The sequence below is a fragment of the Sphaeramia orbicularis genome, chromosome 24 (assembly GCF_902148855.1).
Source record: "Sphaeramia orbicularis chromosome 24, fSphaOr1.1, whole genome shotgun sequence".
Classification (NCBI taxonomy): Eukaryota; Metazoa; Chordata; class Actinopteri; order Kurtiformes; family Apogonidae; genus Sphaeramia; species Sphaeramia orbicularis.
Genome location: NC_043979.1, coordinates 34,992,329 through 35,015,718, shown reverse-complemented (window position 1 = coordinate 35,015,718; position 23,390 = coordinate 34,992,329). Strand labels below are relative to the sequence as shown.

At 35.5% G+C, this 23,390-nt stretch overlaps 1 protein-coding gene across 2 annotated transcripts in view; it reads left to right on the top strand.

The window, feature by feature from the left end:
• LOC115415158 (rho-associated protein kinase 2-like) overlaps window positions 1-23,390 on the top strand; it is a 119,701-nt gene that overhangs the window by 16,199 nt on the left and 80,112 nt on the right. For both annotated transcript variants that reach the window (XM_030128633.1, XM_030128632.1), the window contains exons 2-7: window positions 6,763-6,844; window positions 10,389-10,489; window positions 11,169-11,306; window positions 12,975-13,235; window positions 13,795-13,939; window positions 17,168-17,306. In XM_030128633.1, the coding sequence (XP_029984493.1) occupies window positions 6,763-6,844; window positions 10,389-10,489; window positions 11,169-11,306; window positions 12,975-13,235; window positions 13,795-13,939; window positions 17,168-17,306 (866 nt within the window). The remainder of the gene's footprint in view (window positions 1-6,762; window positions 6,845-10,388; window positions 10,490-11,168; window positions 11,307-12,974; window positions 13,236-13,794; window positions 13,940-17,167; window positions 17,307-23,390) is intronic.

Below are 23,390 nucleotides of genomic sequence, written 5' to 3'. Positions count from 1 at the left end.
CGGATTTGGCCCCCGGGCCGCATGTTTGACACCTGTGCAATAAAGGCTCCAGTTTCAAAGAGCTGGAATTTTCTGCCAATTATTTAATGGTTCAGACTTTACAGGGTTAACTGATTTATGAAAAATGATAAATAATCTTCAGCTGATAACTTGGTAAACTTGGTGTTCGTTTGAAATCCCTTGAAATTTCACATTCTTTGTTTTTAGTATGAAGCAAAATGTGTTTTTGTCAATATTTAGTTTGTAATTTGAGTATTATATTTTAATTATTGTCATTAGATTTCATAAGTTGGACATTATTGTTTTTCTATGTGTACACACACAAACATAGACCAGAGCTGTTTTCGCCACCACCCGATCCAGTTGTTTGCGTCAGTATCAGACCGATACCTGACACCAGTATCAGCGTCCCGGAGGTTAATCTGTTGACATTCACAAGCAGGTTTACACAAAAATCATCTCAGTGTAGTTCCAGCCATGCAAGTTTCTACTTTCCACTGTTAACTGATGAAGGAGGAAGTGCAGGAAATTTACCACTGGATCATTTTTCCAGCTTCATAGTCACTATATACAAGGAAATACCTGCACATTCACTCCCCTAATTTACATTTGTTCTATCCAGTCCACTTTATTTATATAGCACATTTAAACAACAAGAATATTTCCAATGTGCTGCTCATAGAATCGTAAATACATAAAACAAATAAAAGAAAATACACTAAAAACAATTTATAAGTACATGAAACTAAAACAATGCTATAAATAAAACAAAATCAAATAGTTAAAAGTAATAAAATAAATTAAAGACACAGACGACTACACAATTTCTTAGTTCTATTACAGCAACTTTTCTGAATTCTTTGTCACAGTTGTTCAATTTCATGTTTTTTTCCCCTCAGACTAGGATTGGGGTTTACTACATGTTAGGGATGTTATGTCGATATTGGCATAAAAATTTAATATACAATTTTAGAATTTTTTTTTTTTTTTCTTTTTTGGATTTAGTGATTTGTTCCGAACATGGAATGAAATTTAACATATTTGCAAACTAGCAAAACATACATAATAATACAAATATCAAGAATCATAACAATCTTAGACAGAAGAACAGCACAAAAGTTTCATTTACATGCCTGAAAAGGGGTGGGAAGAAGTGCAATTTATTTAATTCCACCCCCCTCTCCCTAAAATGTTATGAAGACAGAAGAGATTAAATGTATTCTTTAGGTACTGAAAGACATTTCTGATACTCAATAGTACATAATCAATTCAGTTGGTGCAGTGAAAGTACATTGTAAAAAAAAAAAAAAAAATTCCTGTTGTTTTTACGAAAAAAAAAAAGAAAACTGGCAGCTTTGGTTACTAGAACAATTCTGTAAAAAACACATCAAACGTAAACATATTTATAGAGTAACATGTAAATTTAACATATTACACATGTATATTTAACATTGGATTTAAATGGTCTGCACTTATATAGTACATTTTCATGGTGCTCAAAGGGCTTTACAAAACCACTAGGCCATACTGGGAGCAATTTAGGGTTCAGTGTGTTGCAAGGACACTTTGACATGTGCACAGTCGGAGCCAGGATTTGAACCGCTGACCCTTCAGTTATTGGACGACCCACTTTACCAACTGAGCCATAGCATGTTTAAAATGTTAAGTTGTTAAATGTTTACTTTTTTATTACTTTTTGTCTTAAAAAAAAAAAAAAGCAAATAGGCTGTTATTTCAACATTGTGGTCTTGCAATTTAAACTGCAACACATTGTTTTTCAATTTACAGTTTTATTTTCTCAAACAATAGAAATGCGTAATTTCTACATACAAATCTGGTTTTGTTAACATACTCTTCCTGTAAACTAAAAATTTCATTTAATCGTTTACGCAAAAATGACATGGACAACCATTGGACGACCCATTGTTCCAACTGAGCCATAACATGTTTAAAATGTTAAATTGTTAAATGATTAATTTTTTAAAATTACTTTTTATTTAAATAAAAAAAAAAAAAGCATATAGGTTGTTATTTCAACATTGTGGTCTTGCAATTTAAACTGCAACACATTGTTTTTCAATTTACAGTTTTATTTTCTCAAAACAATATAGAAATACCATTTCTACATACAAATCTGGTTTTGTTAACATACACTTCCTGTAAACTAAAAATTTGATTTAATCGTTTACGCAAAAATGACATGGACGACCATTTGACGACCCATTGTACCAGCTGAGCCATAACATGTTTAAAATGTTAAATTGTTAAATGTTTACTTTTTTTTATTGCTTTTTTATTTAAAAAAAAAAGCATATAGGCTGTTATTTCAGCATTGTGGTCTTGCAATTTAACTCTTTCAGTGCCATGGGCCGATTAAATCGGCTTTACGAATACAACCTGTAAAGTGCCACGGGCCGATCAGATCGGCTTTGGAGAACACGCCACATTTGTGTACAAACAAACCATCCACCCCCATTTCTTTCTCACATTTCGATGACGTTCTTTCTGTGTCCCCCTTTTGAGACCAATCAGATGGGAATTTGAGGTCACGCGACTGAATAATATTTTTATATCTTTTTAATGTTTCTTATTCTCCGGTGTTTCATCAGAGGGAGCCCTCCATGCCAGGGGGCGGCTGTGGACTCCGGGGGCTGTGGCGCCTTCTCTCACTGGGGTCCGCTCCTTTCTGGTGGGTGGGGGTCCCAGTTGGCCCTCTCCCACTAGTTGGGATGCGGGGCTGTGTTGCTGGTGCCTGGTCGCCGGGGTCGGCGGCTGCCTCCTGGTGCGGATGGCTCCCTGAGACAGCGCCTCCTAAATTGACGTTTTACTTTTACTTGTACATTTTTGTTCTGGTCTACCCGTGTTCAGTCAGTCTTCTTAAGTATGTGTGAGCTTGTGGGTTTGCATGTATATGTGTGTGTGTGTGCGGGTGAGTGGGTGGGTGGGGGGCGGTACTGATTTTTAAACTGATATGTAAAGCACTTTGTGCTACAGTTGTTAATGTATGAAAAGTGCTATATAAATAAAGATTATTATTATTATTATTATTATTATTATAAATTATGCAAATTACGATCAATAATGAATCGGTTGCGTCCGGTGCGTTTTGAATCTAATCAGCAATCAGTCGGATGTTACCGAGCGGTTTCCTGCAGGATTCTTCAAATATTATAAAAAAAAAAGCGAAATACTGAAAAACGGCCAAATTCTGTGGCACTTTTAAGGCTTATTAGCCACTTAACTGTCTGGCACCGAAAGAGTTAAACGGCACCACATTGTTTTTCCATTTACAGTTTTATTTTCTCAAACAATAGAAATGCGTAATTTCTACATACAAATCTGGTTTTGTTAACATACACTTCCTGCAAACTAAAAATTTGATTTAATCGTTTACGCAAAAATGACATGGACGACCATTGGACGACCCATTCTGCCAACGGAACCATAACATGTTTAAAATGTTAAATTGTTAAATGTTTACTTTTTTATTACTTTTTGTTAAAAAAAAAAAAAAAGCATATAGGTTGTTATTTCAACATTGTGGTCTTGCAATTTAAACGGCACCACATTGTTTTTCAATTTACAGTTTTTTTTCTCAAACAACAGAAATGCGTAATTTCTACATAAAAATCTGGTTTTGTTAACATACTCTTCCTGTAAACTAAAAAAATTGATTTAATCGTTAACGCAAAAATGACATGGACGACCATTGGACGACCCATTGTACCAACTGAGCCATAACATGTTTAAAATGTTAAATGTTTACTTTTTTTTATATTACTTTTTTGTTTTTAAAAAAAGCAAATAGGCTGTTATTTCAACTTTGTGGTCTTGTAATTTAAACGGCATCACATTATTTTTTAATTTGCAGTCTTATTTTCTCAAAACAATATAGAAATCCATCATTTCTACATACAAATCTGGTTTTGTTCACATACTCTTCCTGTAAAAACTACAGCTATATTTGATTTAATCTGAACTACTTTTTATTGTATTTTCACTTACAGTTTTTTCTGTTGCAATTTAACAGCTTTTTGGTGTTAATTCTCCATCATTTTTACAGTGTGTCAAAGTTTAGGATCCAGCTTTCCTCACATGTCTGTTAGAGTTTTACTTTTTGCCAACTTTGACCATTGTCCTCTGTAGTTTCAGTTTTAGTTTGAGTCTGATAAAAGCTGTTTGGATGCCGTGGTGTGATTCTCTCCGAATGCCTCATTTGCATCGGCTGAAATTAGATTATATTTGCATATGATTCAAGTATGGCTTCACCTTTGCTCAGACTGTTGAAGGTAGAGCTCCTCCTTCAGCCCACGCACACATATACATCCAACCTGTGTAAATCGATCACAGATCCTCGAGTGCTCAGCCTGAGTCCAGACCCATAAGCTGTTTGTCCCACAATAGCTTCTGAGCCTGTAGGTCTATTTCCACCCGTCTGCAGTGGGGGGGATCTCTCCTCACTGCTGCTATTTAAAGGTAGAGGATTGTTCCACATGCCCCTGACCACCCACTCAAATGTAGCCTGGATGACTCTACTTGACCCGTGTTTGTGGGGAACAGAGGGTCCTACTATCCCCCACCCACCTGCCCCCTCGGCCTCATGTGTTTGGTCCAGAGTGACATTTTGGTTCCACATGAAACCCAACGCCGCTGATTTAAGCTCTGATGACACTAGTGAGGCCCCGGCTTTTAGTCCAAAGCTGCTCTGTGTTGAGCTATAGGGAGGGGTTCTGTGTGTGTTGAGCTGGGGTGGGCGTCGGTGGGCCCGCTGGTGTCTATGTTCAGGCGGGGGGGCTTTAACATCAACATGTGACCAGCTTTTGTTGTTATGACTTGTTTTGCATTCATAGCCATCCTGTATGCTCTCATTGTTTTGTTCTGCTTCACGTCTCATTTTAGTGTATGTATCTGCAGGAGTCTGTCAATATATAGGGGTTATAATTACCACGCCCCCAACCCCACCCCCCACACCCCCCCCGAAGGGGATGCAAGGGGTATTGATTTTGTTTCAGTTTGTTTGTTTCTTTGTTTTTTAACACTATAGCAGCAAAACTATTGGTTGAATTCATACCAAATTATGTTTATAGACTGTCTGTGACCCAGAAGAGGTCTGATTACATTTTGGGAAAAGTAGGTCAGAGTTTAAATTTTTTATGAATTTTCTATTTTTTTTTTCCTATTTACTTATAATGGGTGAAATTTCAAATGTCTGTAGCAGCAAAACTATTGAACTGCTGGTTGAATTCATACCAAATTATGTGTATAGATTGTCTGTGACCAGAACAGTTCTGATTACATTTTGGGAAAAGTAGGCCAAAGTTTAAATTTTTTATGAATTTTCCTTTTTTTTTTTTTTTTTTTTTTTTTTTCCATTTACTTACAATTGATGAAATGCAAATGTCTCTAGCAACAAAGCTATTGGTTGAATTCATACCAAATTGGGTTTATAGATTTCCAGTGACCCAGAATAGATGTGGTTACATTTTGGGAAAAGTAGGTCAAAGTTTTAATTTTTTATGAATTTTCCATTTTTTTCCCCCCCCATTTACTTACAATGGGCGAAATTTCAAATGTCTGTAGCTGCAAAACTATTAGTTGAATTCATACCAAATTATGTTTATAGATTGTCTGTGACCAGAACAGTTCTGATTACATTTTGGGAAAAGTAGGTCCAAGTTTAAATTTTTTATGAATTTTCCTTTTTTTTTTTTTTTTTTTTTTTTTTCCCATTTACTTACAATTGATGAAATGCAAATGTCTGTAGCAGCAAAACTATTGGTTGAATTCATACCAAATTGGGTTTATAGATTTCCAGTGACCCAGAAAAGATGTGATTACATTTTGGGAAAAGTAGGTCAAAGTTTGAATTTTTTATGAATTAGTCAAATGTTGTGTTTTTTTCCATTTACTTATTATGGGCAAAATTTCAAATGTCTGTAGCAGCAAAATTATTGGTTGAATTCATACCAAATTATGTTTATAGACTGTGACCCAGAACAGTTCTGATTACATTTTGGGAAAAGAACAATATGAAATTTCTTAAGAGATGCATTTAGAATTTTATCAATATTCCGCCTGTTACTAAATATTTTGAGTATTTGTAGATCCACTGTGATCTGTAAGTTGTGAAGCACATGTATAAATGATAAACTGAGGCGTAATATTGTTAAAATTACACTTATTTTTCTTAAGAATTTTCAGGTCGTTCATATTTGTTCATGTTGTGTTCAAGTACAGTTCATAGAAGTAAACATTTTCATTACGGAATTTTACTTTTTTCACTCAAAAACATAGAGAAAACTTTGGTGCAGACATTATTTATAAGTTCTTAACCTATTATTTATATTCTTTTACTGGTCCGGCCCACTTTAGATCATATTAGGCTGAATGTGGCCCCTGAACTAAAATGAGTTTGACACCCCTGATATAGTATATAAAGGCAAAATCAAAAATACTCAAAAACGGCCAAAATAGGCTCAGACCCTTAAGGGTTAATATGGTTGTTAATCTTGAATCCAGCTTTTTAAGATTAATATATTTTCTTATTTCTCAATTTGTTAGTGAAAATGTCATCCAGACTGACCAGTAACACAGCAGTAGTTAAAGGAGCACCGGATACTGAACATGGTTTTTCATGTACTAGTCTTAAACACGGAGATTGTTTTGTTCCTGACTGACCATCCAGTCTTTGTTTCTATTTATTTTTTGTGTCCATTGTGTGATTAAAATTGATTTTTTTCTTCTGTGTTTTGTGTTTTTCAGGACTCCATTAATGCACTGGCTCATGACTTGAACTATCCTGCCCTGAGGAAAAACAAAAACATAGACGCATTTCTGAACCGATGTAAGAGCTACATCACGTTTGGGGATTGTGTAGATGTGGACAAGGTCAAGAGTGTTGTGATCAGCTTTAAAACAACCTGAAAAGATATTAAATACACACCAGAGCACACTGGAAATGGGGATTTAACGTTATGTGAGTTAATTGTTATAAAACCTAATAAATAAAATAAGGAGTAGCTGAATCCAATCCCACAGTGAGTGCACTATATATTCAGTTAGCAGCTGTTAACCCTCTGGTATCCCATCCAGCAAGGCCCTTACTAAGCACCAAGTGTGCCTTTTTGGCACACTTGTGGAATAATGTCCAACAAATTTTCATACAGTTTGTTTTGAATTCTTTTACACTTTTTTCTATTTCATCAACTTGAGCCGTAAATAAAAATACCAAATACTCAATAATTGTCACATCTTTTAACCCTTTAAATGTTGTGTTTGTAATGTAAACAAACCATTTTTTTGGATGCAAAAAACTTTTTTTTTTCTTCAATATACTACATAAAAAGTGGATCACATATTATTTGATTTTTGCAGCCTGACATATGTCAATGATGAACTCCAACATCAGTTAATTTGCATTATTATTTTTGGCGCTAGGTCAAATGTTCAAAAATACTAGCATCTGTCACCAAGTGTGCGTAAAATACACACCTATAAATCAAACTGTTAAATATTTTATATTGATTAATTTTTCTGCTCTAATTTGATTTTATTTTTGTAAATCAAGGTCAGCCCTAATCATACATATCAAATGGAAGAAATAGTGCGTTTTAGGCACACTTGGGAGACAGATGCTAGTCTTGTAATTTTCTTTTGTTTACAATGTGCACATTTTAGTCGGTGGCCAGAATTTTAAAGATCATGCAAAAATGAACAACTTTTGAATTCTAACCTTATTTAAATTGTAAAAAATAATATGAAGTTCTTTAAAACGAAGTGCAAAGTGTGCATAAAAGGCGCACCCGGATACCGGAGGGTAAATAGACGAGGTTAAAGATTAGGTTTTTGCCTCCAGTTTGAAATTATTATGAATATAGAAGGCTGATTTCCTGCCCTTTCCGGTTGTGCCCTGTGGGACCTGCTGTAACTTCAGAAGAACTAAGAAGCGTGGTCAGTGGTGAGAGAGAAATCATTCTTTGATCCTGTTTGAAGTGTGTCACCATTTGCACATGTGACGTCTGTTGGTTTAAAAGGTTATTTTATGAGCCAAGAAAGTTGCAGTTTGTTGTAAGGATAAGTAAAGGTTCGTCTAGTTTGGACATCTCTGCGACCTTTGACTGTGTAGTCTGTCTATTTATGAATTTGATACTTAACCCTCCGATATCCAGGTGCGCCTTTTAGGCACACTTTGCACTTCGTTTTATAAAACTTTACATTATGTTCACAATTTAAATAAGGTTAGCATTCAAAAGTTGTCCATTTTTGGATGATCTTTTAAATTCTGGCCACCTACTAAAATGTGCACATTGTAAACAAAAGAAAATTACAAGACTAGCATCTGTCTCCCAAGTGTGCCTAAAACGCACTATTTCTTCCATTTGATATGTATGATTAGGACTGACCTTGAATTACAAAAATAAAATCCAATTAGAGCAGAAAAATAAATCAATATATCATTTTTAATAGTTTGATTTTTAGGTGTGCATTTTACGCACACTTGGTGACAGATGCTAGTATTTTTGAACATTTGACCTAGCGCCAAAAATAATAATGCAAATTAACTGATGTTGGAGTTAATCATTGACATATGCCAGGATGAAAAAATCAAATATGTGATCCACTTTTTATGTAGTATATTGAAAATAATTTTTTTGGTGTTTTTTTTGCATCCAAAAAATGGTTTGTTTACATTACAAACACGGCATTTAAAGGGTTGAAAAAAGTGACAATTATTGAGTATTTGGTATTTTTATTCACGGCTCAAACTGATGAAATAAAAAAGAAATGTAAAAGTATTAAAAACAAACTGTATGAATTTTTTTTGGACATTATTCCACAAGTGTGCCAAAAAGGCACACTTGGTGCTTAGTAAGGGCCTTGCTGGACGGGATACCGGAGGGTTATAATCAGTTCTACAACAAAATATGACTTTTTTGACTTCATTTGACAAACATCATGTGTAAATAATGGCATAATTCTAACAGGATCCAAAAATGACTTATCAGTCACCCCTTAATACAATATGATTTTTTTAAGGTCCCAAATGGAAGGGGTACTATTTAAGATCTATAGGTAAAATGTTTGTTTATTTATTTATTTATTTATTTAGAACATGCAAAAAAACAAATGTATAAAACAAAAGTATAAAAAGTTCATTATAATTTTCGTTATATTTAGTAGTAGTAGTAGTAGTAGTAGTAGTAGTAGTAGTAATAGTAGTTTATTCGGTCGTTATTTCTTTAAACAACAAACAAAAACAACATATCCATTATTCCATATACAATGCGACTGAAAGGGTTTAGGCTGAAGTAAAGGCTTATTTTCCCTAACCCAATTTAACACAATGTTTCCACAAGAAAACAAACAAAGATTAAAAAAAAAAAAAAAAATCAGTGTAATCATTGCTAAATATTAGGGGTGTGTATTGGCAAGAATTTGGCGATACGATACAAATCACAATACTAGGATCAAGATACAATATATCGTGATATATCACAATACTGGTAACAAGATGGTATTTTTTATTTTGTTTCTTTTTTTAAAAGATTATTTCCTGGAAAACCTTATAGTGCTGTATTTGGATAAAGTTTTAACATGCGGCTTTATTACTAAAAAAAATCACACAAATAAATAAATAAATAATGTTTTACAGACATAACAGTTGAAGATCCTGCTTAAATGTTCATAGTAGTAGTAGTATTTGTGTGCACAATAAAAAAGAAAAAGAAGGAACGAAAAAAATATAATAAATTGCAGTAGTAGTAGTAATTTTATTTGTCCATTTAACAGAACATGATATATACAGTACATATATACAGTTTGGATTTTTATATTAAACATGGGCAAAAAGGTGTCAGCTGAAGCAACAGTTTATTTATGCCTACCCTATTTACAAAAAGGAAAGTTGCAGAAACAAAACAAGATAACAAGATAGCACAGTTTTAAACAATAATTTAAATAAACAAATAATTCAATCTAAGCAAAATCTTAGCCTTATACTGATAATTGGCTTACTTTATCCTAATATTTTATATCCATTGACTACCTTAGTTTGAAACATCCTTTTAAATATAGTGACTGATGTGCATGTTTTTAATTCTTTATCGAGGTTCTTCCATAATTTTACTCCAATTACACAAATGCATTTGCCTTTTGTGTTGAAGATACAAAAATCCCCAAGAGGTTATAAAGTAATTTCACCCCAATTTGCAAAAGTAAGTTCATAGCCGGACACAATCCAAATCCACATGAATATATAACATTAATCTGATAGTGTTCCCAGCTGTACAGAGTGTCTTCCCACCACTCTGAAGTATATACAGCAGACCCAGGATCCCAAACCTGAACAGGTCCAACTTGATATGTCACATGTATGTTCTCCTGTGCAGATGAAAAGTCAGTGACCCAGCTGAGAGACCTGCAGGTGAAACTCGATGACTTTGATAAAGTCAAGCTGATTGGCAGAGGAGCGTACGGGGAAGTGCAGCTGGTGAGTGGAAATGCTTTGTTAGTGAATGGATTGTTCCCCTGGTGTTAACAGTTAAATATAGCAGCAGTGCAGTTGGATGTGGAAGGGCAGCAGAGTGGCTGACGTTCCTCCAGATGTGTCTCCAGAGAGCTCTGCAGTAAAAGACCTGAAGTGTGAACCACTAGAGGGAGCAACAGTCTGTGAATCAAACAAAACCTATTATTTGTGACATGTGCAACTTGATTTTGGTGTTTGAGGTTTAACGGACATTCCTTTTCACCCATAGTTAACCTGGAGTTCATGTTACAGGACCAGTATTAATTTCTTACAGTTTGTGGATGTGTGTTTCCTGTGCTGCTGGGAGCTACAGGAGGTTTTTTTGCTGCATCTCTTGCAGTTGAAACGTGTCAGGACAGGCACAGTGTGTAGGAGAGGAGTGACTGGTGCAGAGTGTAAATTCTGTTGTGGGGGGGGGGGGGGGGGGGGGGGTGCTTAGTGTGTTTGTTCTTCAAATCTTGTGTAAGCATGTCTTTCTATGGGTGTGTGCTGACAATTATGGGTTCCCCCTCACTGTGGCTCTGTCTGCCTCATGTTGGCGTCACTGAGACCTTCTTCCTCTTCTGCTCTTATTGTCCTTGTACTGTTATCAGTGTTTACACTCCTCCCCCTCCCCCTTTCACCTGCTCCTCCTCTGCTGCAGGTCCGTCATAAGGCCTCACAGAAGGTTTACGCCATGAAGCAGCTCAACAAGTTTGAGATGATCAAGAGGTCCGACTCAGCCTTCTTCTGGGAGGAGAGGCACATCATGGCCTTCTCCAGCAGCCCCTGGGTCGTACAGGTGTGCACATATACGCATATGCATACATATACACATATACATATACATGTACACATACATGTACACATACATATACATGTACACATACATATACACATACATATACATGTACACATACATATACATGTACACATACATATACATATACATATACACATACATATACATGTACACATACACATACATATACATGTACACATACATATACATGTACACATACATATACATGTACACATACATATACATATACACATACATATACATGTACACATACACATACATATACATGTACACATACATATACATGTACACATACATATACATGTACACATACATATACACATACATATACATATACGCATACATATACACATACATATACTTATATACATATACATGTACACATACATATACATGTACACATACATATAAACATACATATACACATACGCATACATATATACATATACACATACACATACATGTACACATTCGCATACATATACACATACATATACGCATACACATACATATATACACATACACACATATACTGTACATATACATACACATACATATACATATATACATGTACACATACACACATATACTGTACATATACATACACATACATATACATACATACATACATACAAATACATATACATATTCATACATATACAAATAGATGTACACATACAAATACATGTACACATGCATACATACATACATACAAATACCTATACATATTCATACATACACATACATGTACATATACATACACATACACACATATACACCTACACATACATGATTTTTTTTTTAAGGTGAACACTTGTGAAAGCAGGAAGCAGATTTGCTGCTCAGACAGTTTTTTTGTCTCTTAAATACACTCTGATGATAATATGAGTCACACATCCCATTTAATGAAATTCCATAATAATACGGATAAATCTTTTTACTTTTCATCAGCATTATCCTATCTTAACTACTGATAACTAAACAAGCAAAATGATGTAAAATTACATTCCTTAAAAATCCAGATTTTATTGTTTGCTGCAATCAAAGCAATAACAAATAATTGTGAAGCAGTGTGGGATCATGGGGGTTTTGATATTCACCATTACCAGGAAAATAACTGAGGTAGAAATAAAATAATTACAAATCAGGCAGTAAAAAAGATTTTATAGTTTTACTCACAGCATGTTATTTCCCTTAAAAATCTACCAATCACATATGGACTGTAATATTAAATTTATTAATAGATTTATTTGAATTTGCATATAAGTACATACATCAGCAAAATGCACCACATATCATAGTTTAGAATTGTCATTTTTAGATATTTTAATGCAGAAATGTTACATATTATATCACTAACTGTGGATGTAACAGAGTTTTTGCAACAAAGTTCAAGAAATAATGAATTCTATGTTATGATATGCATGTATTGATTCATCTTTCAGCTCTGTATTCCCATCATGTCATGCAGCGGGGTAATAATGTTGGATTTTGGCATCGAGTCCGAGATAATAACATATGAGTCATGTTTACTGTCTGTCTGAGAGCCACTGGCACCCTCACGTACTGGCACCTCAATCTGTATCAAAATGGTGGTATGAAATCCTAACTAGGGCTTTGAGATGACTTGTGTTTACTGTCTCCAAGCTGTGCTGTGCTTTCCAAGATGACCGTCACCTCTACATGGTGATGGAGTTCATGCCTGGAGGAGATCTGGTCACGCTTACCATGAACTATGACATACCAGAGAAGTGGGCTCGATTCTACACGGCTGAGGTCGTACTCGCGCTGAACGCCATCCACTCCATGGGCTTCATCCACCGTGATGTTAAACCTGATAACATGCTGCTGGACCAACACGGACACCTCAAACTGGCTGACTTCGGTACATGTATGAAGATGGACGAGGTAGGATGTGTTTCTAGTTCCTTCAGATTTCACTCCCTGTTTTCTTTTTCAAACCTCTCAAAGCAGACAGATTTAGAGTGTTGGAGCTCTAATGCGCCCCCAAGTGTTCAGAATGTGCATTAAACGTCAGTGCAGCAGTTGCATCAGGTTGTTTTTTGCGAGACCTCAGACGTTATTGTGTTAAATTACCATTCCGGAGCGCAGGGATCCTGTCTCTGGTGTGGTTCAGGAAGTGTTTTTTTCCACCTTTTGTTTTGACCACAGCAATTTGAAAATAGCCGGTTCACAAGCAGCCTGACACATTTGAGCTCTCTGAAAATCAACTAAAAGATGAAAATGTGTCACGTTATTCCTCCATACGACACAAACATCTACTAGAGCGTGTTTTTTTTTTTTTTTTGTTATATCAAAGAGAAAACTGTTTACATTGCGGTCGTGGTGGGACCCTTGTAGTCTTTTGTTTTTCTGTGGGTTTCTTAAAAAAAAATCTAGCCTTTTATTGTGACTATTATTCCATTTTTTCTTTGTCTGTCTGTTAAATGTTACTTCTTGTCTACAGACGGGTATGGTGCACTGTGACACCGCTGTAGGCACTCCAGACTACATTTCCCCTGAGGTGCTCCAGTCCCAGGGAGGTGATGGTTACTATGGTCGGGAATGTGACTGGTGGTCTGTAGGAGTCTTTATTTATGAGTTGCTGATTGGTGAGTGGCATAATATTCTGCCATTTTATTTATTTCTAACAAAATATCAAGATAACATGATGTGCCATCTGAAGTATGATTAACCCATAAAGACCCAGTGCTACTTTTATGCCAGTTCCCAAATGAATTTTTCTCTCTATTTAACCTTTTTGAAAGGGGTTATATTTTGCTAAACCCACTTTTATTAGTTTTTGGTACATTTTATTTGTGTATTTGCACCATAATAGTTCAAAAAGTTTGAATTTGAACCCTCCAGGTGCTGCAAAACTATCTTTATATTAATTTTAGCAAAAATCAACTGGATTTCTACAACCTGTTTTGATTTCTGCTTAATTTGTTACGTCTATAACTAGTTACGACATTTGGACATATAAGGTCAAGACTTCCGACAAACATTTCTCTGAATATGCCGTAATTGTTTGTCAACAGCAGCGGTCGTAGTCCATACTGAAAATTAGGGGTGTGTATTGGCAAGAATCTGGCAATACGATACAAATCACAATACTAGGATCACGAAACAATATATCACGATATATCATGATACTGTTAAAAAGGCAATTTTTTTGTATGTTTCTTTCGTTTTTTAATGATTATTTCCTTGAAGAATTGATTTACACCAGAAATATGCACAAATACTAAACACATTTTTATTTGATCAGAACAAGATCTAATGCTGTATCACAAAATGTTCCTGTGTTAAATTATGTTTTAGAGACATTACAGTTCAAATGTTCATATTCTAGTAGTTCAGAACTAACATCATAACATTATTTTTGTGCGATCCCATCAAAGGAAGTAGAATTATTTAATAAAAGAGTGTTAAATAATAATAAATAAAATACAGACAAAAAGAAAAACAATAACACAAAAATGAACCTCCACTATATTTGCATTTGAATAAATACCTAAAAATATTGACACAGTACTTTTTAATGTTGATACAGTATTGTGAAATGAAATATTGCGATATATATTCCAGAACCGATATTTTTGAACGAGACAGAGTAGCACAGTCAACAACCTGGAGGGGGCGGGGCATGAAGTGGCTCATTTGCATTTAAAGGGCCAGCGCTCAAATGACCTTTCTGGTGTTATTACTCAGAAATATTGTTGAAGATGGACCTGTGGAGATGAATTAATGAAGAATACAGACCCAAGTATAGCATTTACGGTTTATGTAGACCACTGGAAAATGTTTTAAAATGCATAATTCCATTAAAAAAAATGCAAAATACCACTCCTTTAGATAATTTATCACCATCTATTATAATTGTATCCTCTATATTTTTCATTTTTGCCAGTGTAAATCAGGTATTTTCCTGTATTTCATTTACTGATCATGTAGATACTCATAAAAGCTCAGAGTAAACTTGATTGTTATTATATCAGAAACAGAGAAAACTGAAGAAAAAGTGACTTTTTCAACAAAATCTATCATTAACTGACAGGGCCAGATTAACACTTCATTGTACCCTGGGCAACAATATTCAAGGGCCCCATCATCACAACCCCAGGATCCCTATAATCTGGCAAAATACAGAATAATTTCCAGGAATATACAGGGGTTGGACAAAATAATGGAAACACCTTCACCTCAAGATGATAATGCCCCAATCCATACAGCTAGAATTGTTAAAGAATGGCATGAGGAACATTCTAATGAAGTTGAGCATCTCGTATGGCCGGCACAGTCCCCAGACCTCAACATTATTGAGCATTTATGGTCAGTTTTAGAGATTCAAGTAAGACGTCGATTTCCACCGCCATCGTCTCTAAAAGAGTTGGAGGGTATTCTAACTGAAGAATGGCTTAAAATTCCTTTGGAAACAATTCACAAGTTGTATGAATCAATACCTCGGAGAATTGAGGCTGTAATTGCCGCAAAAGGCGGACCTACACCATATTAAATTATATTTTGTTGATTTTTTAAGGTGTTTCCATTATTTTGTCCAACCCCTGTATGTAAATATACCCCATACGATATCTAACTATCATCAAATGCATTTTGATGTACAAATGTTTAAATGCTCGTAGAACTACAAGTGCACCACTATAGCCTCTTGTCAAGGCCACTCACTTGCATATGATGATATGAAAACGAAACACATTAGCATCAGTATAATCTAAGATTGATCCACTACATTAGAAAGAGAGGGAAGTGTCCTCCATTTTCACAAAAAATAAATAAACCATTTCCAAAGTATCCAGTATTTATTTAAGAACACTTTTTGCCGACACAAATGTATTGAATCGTCAGAAAAGGCCCACAGACAAAACACAAACATAATCTGATAGAACCAGATATGAATTTTAAACAGAAATCCCCTTGTCACCTCAGAATTCAACAAGAGAGTTAAAGTAAGTGCAATGTAAACATCTTGAAATCTGCTTTCTCTCAACAGTAAACATATCTCAACATTTCCTTTTTTAATTTTCGTTTGGCGCTCCCACTTAGCTGCTTCTCCATGTTTGCAATGTTTTGATTCGCGTACGTCGCGTATGTCGCGTAGCTCTTGACGTCTCACATCCCGCTCAGTGCACGCACATTGATTTGCGTCACCGCTGGTTCGCTTTTTGGACTGACCAATGAGGAGAGGGTCTCAGCTCATGGTCACAGACAGCAGGAGCAGGGTTTCTGTGCAGTGCAATAGCTCCGGGCAGCGGACAGTTTCATTTATAAGCAAAAGATAACCAGATATTTTCGTTATGCCTGAGCTACCCAGGGCCCTTCAGAGGTCGCGGGCCCCTGGGCAATTGCCCAGTTGCCCATATGGTTAATCCGGGCTTGTTAACCGACTATAAACCAAGTGTCTTCATCCACTGTCATTGATCCAACTCCATGGGTTTTACTGGTGAATCAATGTTGTAGAAGATGATGGTGTTTCCACGGTAACTACAGAGCCTCTGAACGTCCAAATGGGTCATATCTGATGACCATGAAAAGATGAATAACTGTATTTTACACCAATTATTCACATGGATTGACAGGATTAGTGGATCAAAAGGTATTTAACAGTTTAGATCAGTAGGATATTTTAGTCACCAGTGGCTGTTTGGGTCTTTATGGGTTAAAAATACAACTGTTGAATAATGTCCAGTCCTCAGTAACCTATTAAATCAGATTTATTTCTCAGTTGAGTCTTTACTTTTCTCCTCACATTAATCATTGCACAAGGTTGATGTCAAAGTCTGATGTTTTAGTGATTATACCTCTCCCTCTTGTCGCAGGTGAAACTCCTTTTTATGCCGAGTCCTTGGTGGGAACTTATGGGAAAATCATGAACCACAAAAATTCTCTGGCCTTCCCAGATGATATAGAGATTTCTCAGAATGCCAAAGACCTCATCTGTGCCTTTCTCACTGACAGGTTGGTACATGGCACTAAATTATACATACTGTGCTTCGACAAAAGCTATTCGACAGCAGTATTTCGAGAAGGTACTCATGCAAAGGTAATTTATGGAGCACATTACAAAAAAGCCACATCACTACTCAGATTTGACCTCAAAAAGAGCTGCAGAACAAACAAACAAATGGCTCTTTGTACATAAAAACCTGCACACAGAATTTATATGACAACACAGACAACGTTTAAATGATTTGTCTGAGGAAAGTTGCAAAGTTTATTTCACAAAATTGTTTATTATGTGACTAAGAAAGCAAAAGTAATGTTCTTTTCAATCAAACTCAGGAATAAAAGTTATTAAAGTACAAAACTGACAGTATTGTGTATTTTATATTAATGCACTGCAAAAATCTAAATCTTACCAAGTTAAAATATCTCATCACACTTAAAGGTGCGGGGGACTTTCGTGACCAAATTTTCATCAGATCTGTAAGACCTCAGTCATAGCCTAAGTATCATGAATCTGTAAGTCTTTCTGTGATTACTCACCTGAATCTCTTGCATTATGGTGAACAATTTTGAAAGTGCCATCCACCATAAACAGTCCATACGTACGGTTACATCACGTCTTTTTGTTAGGACAGATTGTACGAGTACTGGACCCAGATGCAAGACCCTCAGACAGGAGTACAATTAAAATGGATTTATTAGAAATAATCAGAGTAACAGGTTCACACAGAATGGTAATGAATGTATCTTCAGCTGGACTGAGATGGGGAATCGTCTCGGCTTCGGATCTTAAGTGAACCTCGTTACGGCCCAGGTCGGGAGCACACGAGGGGAACCCGACTAGGAGAGAGCAAAGGAGAATCAGTGGACAGACCAGGTCATACACGGGCAGACTATCAGACAGGCAAACGTACATAGGGTCAGGCAGGCTCACGTACCAATAGTCCAGGCAGGGGTCAAAACCAGGAAAAGGCACCAAGGCGGAGGAACAGACAGGGGTCAGGCGTATTCTCAGGTGTGATGGACAAACCAGGTCGAAGACAGACGAGCAGGCAGACGAGGAACAGGCAGAGTCGGAGGTCGATGGGCAAAACAGGTCACAACAGGCAGGCAGGATCAAAAAACGCTGGTAAGTTATCACACCAAGGGTTGAAAACGAACTGGCAACGAACAGGGGGAAACACAGGGTTTAAATACACAAGAGGGCGGGAAGACAATTGGACACAGGTGGAGACAATCAGGGAGGAGGCAGGTAATCAGGGCAAAGGTGAACACAAAGAGGAAGTAAAGACACCAGACAAGACACATGAGGGAAACTAACAAAATAAAACAGGAAACACACAAAACAAGAAAAAGTCCAGGGACTGATATGACACTTTTGGACAGATTTTTTTGCACGAATTAAGCAAAAAAATCTTGAATTAAGCAAAAAACAAAAAATCTGCCAATAGAACAAGTGAAAATTATCTTGGTAAGATTTCTTGAAATAAGATTTTCAAGATCTATTGTCTAAAAATAAGTTCTTATATCTCGGTGACAAGTTACTCTTTAGGTCAGGGGTGTCAAACTCATTTTAGTTCAGGGGCCACATACAGACTAATATGATATAAAGTGGGCCGGACTGGTAAAATAATATAAATAATAGGATAAGAACTTATAAATAATATCAACTCCAAAGGTTTTTCTTATAGTTTTGAGTGAAAAAAGTCTAATTCCGTGTTGAAAATGTTTACATTACGAACTGTACTCGAACACAACACCAACAAATATGAACAACCTGAAAATTCTTAAGAAAAATAAGTGCAATTTTAAGAATATTACACCGTAGTTTATCATTTACACATGTACGTCACAGCTTCCAGATCACAGTGGGTCTACAAATACACAAAATATTTTGTAAAAGGCAAAATGTTGGTAAAATTTCACATACTTCTCTTAAGACATTTCAGGTTGTTCACATTTTTTTGTAAAAGGTTGTTGTTGTTGTTGTTGTTGTCTTTATTTATTTCGAACATGCAAAAAATAAATAAATAAATAAAAATAAAAACAAAATAAAACATTCAAATGGACACAATCTATCTCCAAGCACATAGAAGTCTGAATTTTGCATGGTCGAAAAGGAGTAGGAAGAAGTATAAACTTATTTAATCCTACCCCTCAGTGCTTTTACACCTTTATCACTAACTTGATACAAGAGTCAAACAATAATATTTTCCTAATTTTAACATCAGGTTAGTCTGTAAATAACTTTACTTTACTTACTTTATTTATTTATATAGCACCTTTTAAAACAAAGTTTACAAAGTGCTTTGACAAACAAATAAAAGGGACACAAATGTAAATATTTGTGTAATTTTACCTTTTTTACACTAAAACAAAGAGGGAAATTTGTGGTTTTCTTTATTTGTAGGTTATTTTGATAGTATTTTACTGGTCTGACCCACTTTAGATTGAATTGACCTAAAAGGATTTTAACATCATTGATCGTTAATAACTTCAGTGTAATTTTTGCATTTCACAAATTCATCCCACGGGCCGCATCAGACCCTTTGGCGGGCCGGTTTTGGCCCCCGGGCAGCATGTTTGACACCTGTGCTTTAGGTGATTATGTCTTTATTTTAAATGTGATGAGATATTTTGACTAGAAATGAGAAAAATACACTTGGTAAGATTTAGATTTTTGCAGTGTGTGAGCTCATCCAAAGAAAAAAAAAAAAAACACTTCAATACTTTCTTCAACACTTTCCAATCAGTGTTTGTTCCATCTGATGACATTGCACAGACTCCAAATACAAGATAATTTTTTTCTAAAATCTCCTCAAACCACCAGACATTGTAGTTTGTAATAAACAGAACACAAACGGAAGAAAATAGTGCATTCTTTTAGTTGCTGATTGGTGTACTACATACTGTTGTATTTATGGCAGCAGAATGTTGTTCGTTGGAATGTTTCTAAATTGCAGTGGCTGTGTTCACCACAATGAGGGAGCATGTCACCCAGCGCGACACTGTGCCTCACTGATGTGTTTTTAATAGTTTTTAAACAACAGTGAAGGTCAAAAGCACACAGGAACATGCCATGTCATTATAGCCTATATTTGTACTTAACTATTTATATATTCAATGTAATAAAATTCTATGAGAAAACCTTTCTATGAGATGTATTTTTAACTATTACCTTGTGCTACCTTTATCAGGTATTTTTTGATTAGAAAGTAAAAGAACACATCTGAGTGCTGACCCAGTTTTAATATGAGGCAGTAAATGATCAGTGTGACTGTGTTAAAGCTGCAGAATTCATAGAATAGAATAGAATAGAATACAACAGAATAGAATAGAATTATAAGTAGTCTGAGAGGATATGAGATTTATCCATGTAATCCTTGCCTTTTCTGACAGTGGGGGGTTAAATACATGGCTCATTTCAGAATTTCGGGTATATTTCACATGGAGAAAGAAAACAAAAATTGGGAGGTTTTTTTTGTTTTTTTTCTCAATAAACTTTTTTATTTCATAGAACACACTTTAAATTGAACTTATCTAGTATTTGCTGAGCTTAAACCTGTAACATTTCAAACTTTTAATATGAAAAACAATGTAGTTGCAGAAAAATCGGGTAGAATATATAAAATTAACAAATGTCAAACAATTTAAAAGACCGTTTTTCCTTAGAGATATTGTGTCTCTAAATCCATTAAGTAATTTTTTATCTGATTAGATAAAAAAAATTGTTTTGGAATAAAAATGTCAACACATTTAATTGACATGTTGCCACAACGGTGTGGATTTTCTGTAGGGATGCTCTGATCTATGTTTTTTCAATTTTGATCCGATAGATTAATTTGGTTATTTCCCGATACTTTCCCGATACCCGATACTTAAGTAGACTACATAGCAAAAAATATAAGTATAAAAAAAATGCATTACCTGTCAATTAAAGTGAATCAGTCTCACTGAATGAGACTGATTAGCGACATCGGGCTAACTTCAGAGAACCACATGTCAGTAGTAAAACTCATAGCTTTAACATCGTTGAAGCTGCGATGATACTCTTTTGTATAGTGTTGGTAAAGCAGTGTCTGTTAGGTATTTTCTACCGGGGATCAAATACCTTGGCTCAAGGTGTTCTATCAGGCTACGAAAGCCAACATTATCAAAAACACAGAGAGGTTGATTATCCAGTGCAATGAAATTTATCACCTTCTCTGTAATCCTTTGAGCCTTCGGACTGTCTGTCGGAAGTTTTTCATGCCCCTTGAATGAATCGGTTATCCTCTGCTGCGCTTGTTGTTGTTGCTGTTTAGCTTGCTCCAGCTCCTTGTGTTCTTTCGCATGGCGTCTTCATAAATGCTTGACCAAATTGGTGGTATTAAACATTGAAGGTTTTAGTCCACCCCTCAGAACATCAGCTTCACATATGTTGCACTTTGCCGTGGCACGTTTTTGCGTCTCAAGTAAAAAGTACCTCCAAATTAAGGACATGCTTTCTTCGTTTTTGCGCGCGGCACATTTACGGCAACTAAGCGGATGTGACTTTCGCCTATCTCAAAGAAGAAGAAGTCACTTCCGTCTAGTTGCCGCAAATGTGTGGACGCGGCCTCACTACTACAAAGTTGTTATTTTACTATTCCGATACTATTGTATCGGAAGGTACAGGGTGGGGAAGCAAAATTTACAATATTTTGAGGCAGGGATTGAAAGACAGTGTATGACCAATTAGTTTATTGAAAGTCATGAGAATTTATTTGCCACAAGAAAATTGACATAATAGAAAATGTTTTTATTCTATGTGTCCTCCTTCTTTCTCAATAACTGCCTTCACACGCTTCCTGAAACTTGCGCAAGTGTTCCTCAAATATTCGGGTGACAACTTCTCCCATTCTTCTTTAATAGTATCTTTAAGAAAGTCGACATTGCTGTGTGATGTTCTATTGGTAGCATGTTCTAAAACGCCCCAAACAGCAGAATCCAGAGGGTTTAGATCTGGGCTAGAAGGCGGCCATAAACATGATTCCCAAAAATTGCTAAAGTTGGATTTGTTGCTGTTGTCAACAAGTGTTTTGGTGTTCTTGTGTAAGATTTTAACTTCAAATCATATTTTACTGCATTTCTAACGGTCTTGTTGTCTACCTCAAGTTCAGTTGCCATATTTCTCATGGATTTGGTTGGATCCTTTAGGATTTTGGATTTGAGAGCTTTAATAAAAGCTTTGGTACGTTTTTTGTTGCTTCCTCCACTTCCAGACTTTCTCGTAATAGTTTTGCTCATAGTCATTCTCTTCTTTCCATTATAAACAGTCTTTCTGGACACTCCAACTATTTTTGAAATCTCCTTTGGTGTGACGAGTGCATTCAGCAAATCACACACTCTTTGACGTTTGCTTTCCTGATTACTCATATGGGCAAAAGTTTCTGAAAAGGTATGGATAATAGTGTTAGGTATGATTATGACATCAATATATGTTTGGTTTCAAAACAATTGATGTAGTGCCTGCTGAGAAAAAACAACTAAATGTTCACTGTAAATTTTGCTTCCCCACCCTATAGATCGGCAGCGTCATGTCATATTCAGATACTTTCCGATACTTAATTAATTTGATATCGGAGGCCCGATCCCGATACTGTATCAGGATCGGCACATCTCTAATTTTCTGTAAGCATACCATACCTGTAAAAATTAATTAAATACTTTGAAATTTCATTTAGGAAGAATGGTAGTTAGGAAACAGCTTCTAATAAGTTTGTTAATAATAAAACATATTTGATAATAATTTTTTAAAGCAAAACATTGAACAGAGTCAACATTGATGTTAACAGAGTTGACCACCCACAGTTAAAATCAACAACATTCATTCATGTATGAATCACAACTATAAATACCAAACCAAACGCAGACAAATGAAAGCTTTACTGTTCTATTTCAAAGTCTAACGATCAAACTTAGAAAATTACCTTCACTTTTCTGAAACGGCATGAAAATGACATCAGGTTCATCTGTCTGTATATTCAGTTTGTTGATTTGGACAAAGAGGACAGAGCTGCGGAAGGAACAGGTATATTTTCATAATCTGGCATTTTTTCCCCCTGATTTTATTAT